Source organism: Cucurbita moschata, unplaced genomic scaffold (genome assembly GCF_002738365.1).
Source record: "Cucurbita moschata cultivar Rifu unplaced genomic scaffold, Cmos_1.0 Cmo_Scf00015, whole genome shotgun sequence".
Taxonomy (NCBI): Eukaryota; Viridiplantae; Streptophyta; class Magnoliopsida; order Cucurbitales; family Cucurbitaceae; genus Cucurbita; species Cucurbita moschata.
Genome location: NW_019268531.1, coordinates 3,581,737 through 3,589,991, shown reverse-complemented (window position 1 = coordinate 3,589,991; position 8,255 = coordinate 3,581,737). Strand labels below are relative to the sequence as shown.

Sequence of the window (8,255 nt, the reverse complement as noted above, 5' to 3'; positions counted from 1 at the left end):
AAAAAAAAAAAAAAAAAAAAAAAAAAAAAAAAAAAAAAAAAAAAAAAAAAAAAAAAAAAAAAAAAAAAAAAAAAAAACTCATGAAAGACCTTCATTCTTGTCAGTTTCAGCGGCAATAACCGATAGTCTCCTTCCTGGAAAAATGAACAATCCGTCGTTACTAATATAAAAAGAATTAGCACATGATATCTCAAAATCCACATTGAAGCCAGAGAAGTCCGTGAAGAATAACAAGAAACTCGAAACAGTCATGCACGTAACACAGAGTTTCATTCTTCGATTTCAAAGCTCTTGGATATCAATGTGTATTCATTTTTGTTGTTTTCAGAAACTGTTGAGGCATTACAGAGTGAACTCACTAGAAAACGAAACAGAAACCGGCGATAGAGCATACTGAATTCGAACTCGATTGGCTTGGATGCTCGATGATCTCACAAATGAAGCTGTATTCAGCGTCAACGCCATTGAAGCACTATCTCCAGTGCTTCTTGGAACTCCCACTAAAACTCTAAGATCCTGCGCGGAGAGAAAGAGGAGACTATGGTGAAATTTAACCAGCTTAGAATGTGAAACAATAATAATAAACATAGAAATAAAGCTAACCGGACTATTATCGAGGAGGGTAATTTTACTCTACATCTTAGCTTACCATAATCAAGATGTTCTCACTTAAGTGGTGACCATGTTTGAAGTTACAACAATACATTTATTAACATATTTTATACACAAATTTTATATATTTATTAACATAATTTTTAATATTACAACGTAAATTTGTAATTTAAATATTATTTTAAAATTTCAAAATTAATTAATATATTTTTGTAATAGAGTCAAAAGCGTGTTTATATATTAAACGAGGCGAGGCATAGAATTGAGTGAGGATGAAGAATATAATCTCGTCCTCAATCCTATTTATGAGGGTAAAAAATGTTTCATCCTCACTCCCCATTTTTCGTCTAAATCGGGAATCTCGTTCCTGTTTAAGGTAGATCTTAGTCGTAAAATAGACATCTCTAATAATCATTAAAATATAACCCAAATAGTTAAAGTATAATTAAGAATAATCGGTAGAATTTAAAATTTTATTCGAACTCTACGCATCAAAAATGCTTGTCTATTAACAAATCAGCAAATAAATAAAAAATAAATAAATAGAAATAGTTGGGCCAGCCCACTGGGCTTATTCAGACGAGCGTTCGAGTAAGAGGGCAAGCTTGTCAAATGGATTAAGCCTTCCATTTTTATATTTGTTCCCTAATTTATTTTATTTATTTTTTTACAACTTTAGATCAATTCCATGATAAATTATTTGGGTAAACTGCCAAATATATAGTCGACATTTTATTTATTATTCAATTATATACGTGGAAAAAAAATCTCAAACTATATCTACATATTATTTGAGTCTGTTGATTCAACGGTTATTACGAGGCAAAACTATCTTATAACTTATATTTTTTAATTATTTATTCCCTTTATTATATACTTTATAACTAACGCACAAAAAAAAATTAAAATTTTCAAAAAGTATTTTTCTTTTTAGTACTATATTTAAAAAATACCTATTAAATTTTAAAGTAGTATTAACCCATTTACGATTATAAATTTTTTTAAAAAAACTCTTATCGTCAATGTATGGAGAAAATCATTTATTATGGACACCTCGTTTGATATTTTTAAAAAAGTTTTTTTTTAGTGAATTCAAGGATATTCTTTAAAGTTAAACAAAAATTTTTAAATCATTTTGAAAGTATAAGGGTATTTTGCAACAATAAATGTATTTTTAATTTTTCTTAAATTTTGAGGATATTATTGAATTTTTTTATAATTTATAAATATTTTTTAAAAATAAAATGTAAAATTCAAGTGTATTTTTATTTTTAAAGTAATAATGATATCTTATGACAATTTGTGGTTAACTAATTGCAAACATTAAAATAAAAAAAATATATTATAATCTTATCAATAACTTTGATGCGAAAATTAATAAATATAAATAATAACTATTAAAAAACGTGATTAGTGAATATATATATATATATATTATTGGAGCACTACCACTTTAAAATAAAATAAAATAAAATAAAAAAGGCAGTTTCAACCCATTTCCACCTTTTAAATTATTTACTATTTAATGTAAATAAAGTTGAAAATGATTTTCCACTAAAAGAAAGGAACATAAAAGTAACTAAATTACCACGTTATAACTTTACACTAAAAAATACTCTTTAATAACCATTTTATATTGTAAAAAAATGGTAGTTGCTCGCAATTTCTTTATCATATATTTACTTTTTAAGAATATTGTTTAATACATTAGGAATTTTCCTTTATTATCATTATTTTCGGCGGGTTAGATTAGTGACGGGAGTAATTCAAACAAAGTCCACACTCTAACCTAGTCGAAATCTTTAGGCCAAACTCCATTTCTAGGGGACCCATATGAGACGAAAGCTTCACGTTCTATTTTGAAGCTGAGCCTTTCGAGCAATGGAGCCTAGAGACCGATATGATGATTGGTTTAGGTAGGGTGGTCAACCTACTACGGACACCTGTAGGGATTAGTGCTTGAAGCCGCGATCCACAAAGTTACGCATGGGACTCGCCCTTTACCTCGAAATGAAGAGTGGAAACATAGAGACGGGATTTGACATCTTATTGTGGGAGTGAGCCTTGCAAGCTAAGCTTCTAAAGATGATTCGGGTTGGGTTGAATTGTAACTGTATGTTCAAATTGGTTGGATTGACCGGATAAAAACAATGTCAACCTACGAACCGAAACGAATCTTCGATTTTCTAAAATTTAAATCGGAATTATCCTCTCCACCCACATTTGAACTCTTAACATGTGATGCGGTCTCGAAGGTGCCGTTCAATTTGGCTTCATCGTTGAAGCACATCGACCACTGGGTTTTACTCTCAAATTTAGGCAAACAACTTCTTCACGTGGCTTTCACAGCTTGTGGATGAGGACAAAGAGATCTATTGTTTCTTCTTAAGCTTTATGATTTACTTAAATAAAATTATTTTCTAAATTTCATACTATTTCAACTAGAATAGGGGTCAAGGTCGGGCGGTGAGACGATGGGAGATAAGCTTCATCGTCGAGAGGGAAACAACCCAGATCACCAGCTAAGGCCTATAATGACCACTCAGTGATAAACGAGCTAGGGGTGTAGAGACAGCTATGAGGTTTGCCTAGAAGTAGCCACCCTTAAAAAAGTGCATAATAGGTCACTGATCTAGCGCTCTTGCGCCGAAAATGAACGGTGCTAAGCGATCTGTCAAAGCTGTGACATGTTAAAATGCATCGGTAGGAGAGCGTTCCGCCTTAGAGAGAAGCACCCACGGAATAAAGTTCACAATCCAAAATCAACTAAACTAACCCAACCCAACTCTATATTCCCGAGTAGATAGGGTTAGACTATAACTCTATTTTCAGATTGGTCGGGTTGATCCCGACAAAAGAAAATATCGAACTTGTGAACAGATCTGAATTTTCTATTTTAAAAAAATTAACCCAACTTAAAAAAAAATCTAATCTAACTCGACTTTCCTCAACTCAACGCCTTTATGATTTTGGTTGGTATGAACACTGCTCAACTACAAAGCATGTCTAGCACTTGGTTTCCAAAGGGAATCCATTATCCAACACACATGAAAGTAAAGCAATCCACCATTGCCAAACTCCTCCAATAAATAATTCCAAGAATTTGTTCAAATTCTACGCATCATATTCCACTTATATTGTTTCACTTATAATGTGACACCCGAGTAAAGAAGAAGTACATGAGTAAATGAGAAGTACATGAATGAATCGAGACTACATTTGAATGATAACGATCCTGATGATAGGATGAATAAGAAAGACTTAAAAGAATCAGAAGTCACTACCTATATCAACAAAGCGCACTTTCATTTTGAGCGGCTCAATCATAGAAACTTTAAATTTAAGCTTATTTTGCTTGACTCAATTCTATTATTAGGTAACCTCCTGAAAATCTTCATCATATGCACGTGAGTAAGAACAAATCATGTTAGATGATGACAAGAGAATTTCGGGGCACACAGGTCACTTATTCAACAAATTCGATTGATTGATACGAGTTGATTTTCTGTTACGATAAATTGACGAAACAATAGCTGGGCCAATAGCTGCTTCAGCCGCTGCAATAGCTATAACAAAAATTGAGAAAATATTCCCTTTTAATTGGCGACTATCAAAAAAATCAGAAAATGTTTCGAAATTTATATTAACTGCATTCAGTATAAGCTCAAGACACATAAGAGCCCTAACCATATTTCGGCTCGTGATCAATCCATAGATACCGATACGAATCTTGGTCATGGGTGCCACTTCAATCCTAATAAGATTCTAAACCAAACACGAACATATATTTTAAAATTGGCAACATTTTTGTGGACAATTTCAAAAAATTTCTTTTTACAGTTCAGCAATACAACAATACAAGATCAACCATCAACTTTTGTGACAAGAATTGATATCATATCTCTGCATTAGGCTTGAATTGACAATTTAAAAAATCTTCATTATTCTATTATCGATATTCTTTGCCCATCTCCATCTCCATCCCGACCGTGTGTACCAAAAGCATATTCCAAGAACCCTTCCCTTGGACAAGGACATGTCTTGGGAGATGCCAAGTTTGTTGTGTGATGTGCACTAAACTTGGCGCAAGGAACCAAACTATCTGAATTATATATATATATATATATGTAGGTTCTTTTTTTGGGATATTTTACTTAAATTTAATTATTTTAATAATTTTATTAAAAAACTTAAATATGCAGTATCATTGGCTTTGGCATACGTAATGCAGACAATAATAAGGGAATATTTTTTAAAAATAAATTATTTTTTTTCGAAAATAATACTATTTTCAAAATTAAGATGAAATTAAACCAATTAAATTAAATAATATTAATTCAATCTAAAAATATGATTTACAGCTAAATTTAACTCTATTATGAATATTTTAATTTTTTTAATTCACAAATCTATTAGATATAAAATTAAAATTTTGAGATAGTAATTAATTTTTAATTTTTTTAATACACGAGGACTAAATAATCCCGAAACACACTAAATTTGTGATTTAATATAAATTTATATTTTAATATAGATAAAAATAATTTTATAGAGGGTAGGGCGGACCCATGAGGGACTAATTTCACGGAGCTGAGCTGGAAACATGATCGAGATCGGCCAAATCTTATCCATTTTATTTATAAAAAAATATATAAAGCAAGAAATCATTGTTCCTGATAAAAAAAATATATATAAAATCCAGTTATTTTCTAATTATTTTTTCCATCATTCTATTTCTCAACTCAAAAACATGCCTCAAGATCCAATTCATAATTAATTCTATAAATATTTAGAATTTGATTAATTTTTTATAATTAAATTAGTTTGATAATTTCAAATTTAGTATATTAATTTAAAAATCGCTCTCATTCATATATTAAAAATTTAAGAATGTTTAATAAAAGTAATTAATATTTACAAATCTATATTCGATGAACCTATCAATAAAGACGAATATTTTTTTAAATAATTATATTTATAAGAATTATTTAAGTTAATAAGTAATTTTGCTTTTACTTCCAAACTAAGTTATATATTTGTAAATAATATTGTTTAATCTTTAATATTTATATCTTATTCTCCAATTTATAAATAAATTAATAAATGTTTTAATAATTTTATACATATATACCTTTGCATAAAATAAAAATAAATAACAAAAATAATAATAATCCACACATTTTCAAGATGCCACAGACACGGCAGGCTTGAAAGAGACCTCGATCCACTCTTCTCATAACACGATTCTTCATTTCCATCTTTGTGGGCCCCACCATTTTACACGTGCCTCATGCCACGCCGATAGAATTTTTATTTTTAGTTTTATTTTTTTAAAATTCAAATAACATCGTATATGAAAATTTAAAAAAAAAAGTGATATTTTTATTAAGAATATCAATATAAAATAATAATAATTGATCTGATATACACATCAATTGGAGAGAAGAACAAGTATCAGCAACGAAGCGAGTCCCAAAGAAAGGTTGATTGTAAGATCCTACATTGATTAGAGAGGAGAACGAAACACTCTTTATAAGGGTGTAGAAACATTTCCCTAGCAGACGTGTTAAGCTCGAAATAAAAAATTCAAAGAGGACAATATCTAGTAGCGATGGGCTTGAGCTATTACAATAGAGTTGTAAACCTATGTTTGACTCGGGAGACATCTACGATATGATTGTGTATCCGCTTAAAGTTTTAAAGGGATGAAAATTAATGAAGGGAAGGGTAAAATGGAACTTTCTCCCATTATATATATTATGAAAAACTGTCCTTTTTCTACTTTCCAAGCTAAATTCCACACCTCTTCAAACTTTTAGAAATATCATCACCAAACTTTTCAACTGAATTTTTGTCATTTCCTTTAAAAAAAATGTCAAATAAAGACATATGAGATCATATATATAACCCAACAATCCAATAATTGATTAAAAAAGAAAGGAATAATTAAGATATTAGTCGTTTTTCATAAAGATATGGCTCACCGTTCTTGCTTTATCATAAAACTAAAATAAAATAAATATACAAAAAAATGTTAAACTAGCGGTAACGAGTTTGTTTTTTTAAAGTATACGAAAATGGTATCAGAGTGGTACCTCTTTCAGTAAGATGTGGTTCGAAGATGAACCACAGTGAAATTAGGTGGACATGTGAAATCCAAGTAAATAAAAGGTACGTAAATGATTCGAGACCACATCTGAATGAAAGTGATACTATGAATAGAATGACGAAGGAAGACTTAAAAAAAAAAATTAATTACTACTTATACCAACAAGGTGCACATTTCTTTTATGTAACTCAATTATAGGAACTTCATAGTTAAGCGTTTGTCGGGTGACCTCTTAAATTATTTTTCTAGGATGCATGTGCGTTATGACAAAATACGTTGAAAGGACTCGTGTTAGTTTGTGGGGATAGTTTTCGTTCTTAAGAAGTGAGGAGTAGGTAACGTGACCATATTGCAGAGGAATAAGTAGCAAAATTTCTAGAACCTAATTGGACTATATTTAAATCCAGTTGTAACTCGGGGCAACTGAAATATATATGGGTATATATAATTTTTATAAATGTAAAAATTAAACTTTATTAAAACATAGTATTAGTTAATAACAAAAATTTGAAAAGTGTTAAAAATTAATACAATTTTTTTATTTTTAAAAACAAGTATTGTATGAAACTTCAGTATAATAACGTTGTCCAACAAAACTAATAATAAAACACTTCAGTTTTGTTACATAAATTTAAATAAAAATATAAATTCAATGAGTTTTAATAACCATCAATTAAGAAAACTTTAAAAAATATTTTTAAAAATTATTAAATAATTAATATTTCTTGAGTCGACTCAAGCTCAGTCTAATCTTTGATCCAATGAGTCAAACTCAAATGTTGAATAATGAGTTTGATGCTTAAAGGTTGAGTGGGAGTATTCAATTTAGACCTAGTCAAAACGAGATACATTTAAATATTAGTAAATGAATATTTAGTAAAATAAATAATACAATAAAATTTTAAATTTAAATAATTAATTTTATCATATTTATAAAATAAAGAGATCAATAAGAAAAGGAATCAATACATGGAGAATAAGATTCGGATTATTTTGTTGATCGAATATCTTAAGACAAGAACATTGTTTGAGATTCGAATCACTCTACAAGTAAGATCGATCATGTCTAGCTTGAATGATTCTTGTTGATCAAATATCTCAAGGCAAGAACACTTGATCATGTCGAGCTTGAATGATTCTACATACAACCTAAACTACATATAATTGCACAGAAATTTAGCTATTAGCTAAAGAAAAGCACAAATGCTTTTTTTACTATATTTTCCAAGTCTACTTACAAATACAACCTACTTTGACTTATATAGTTTAAAAATGAAACTATTAAAAGCATTCCACGGTAACTTGAAGTAAATAAAAAGTCTTAAAATACATTAAAGAAATACAATAACTCTAAATTGTAATTCTCCAAAAATTTATAACATGAAACTTGATTCTTCTTTAACGTGGCATGAATCGAAATATCTTTTGATAATTTCAACAATATTTTCTTTACATCTTCATTAAAGTATATTATATGATGGATGTCTCTGACTTCGATATTTTAAAAATTTAGAGAGTAAATAGTAAAAAGGTT

At 29.1% G+C, this 8,255-nt stretch overlaps 1 protein-coding gene across 3 annotated transcripts in view; it reads right to left on the bottom strand.

The window, feature by feature from the left end:
* LOC111453218 (chlorophyll synthase, chloroplastic-like) overlaps positions 1 to 549 on the bottom strand; it is a 7,920-nt gene extending 7,371 nt beyond the window's left edge. For all 3 annotated transcript variants that reach the window (XR_002712231.1, XR_002712230.1, XM_023094224.1), the window contains exons 1-2: positions 360 to 549; positions 90 to 134 (exon numbers count right to left, since the gene is read on the bottom strand). Coding sequence is in view for 1 of the 3 variants with exons in the window: in XM_023094224.1 (XP_022949992.1) it covers positions 90 to 134; positions 360 to 465 (151 nt within the window). In the remaining 2 variants the exon portion in view is untranslated. The remainder of the gene's footprint in view (positions 1 to 89; positions 135 to 359) is intronic.
* Between the last annotated feature and the right edge of the window lie 7,706 nt (positions 550 to 8,255).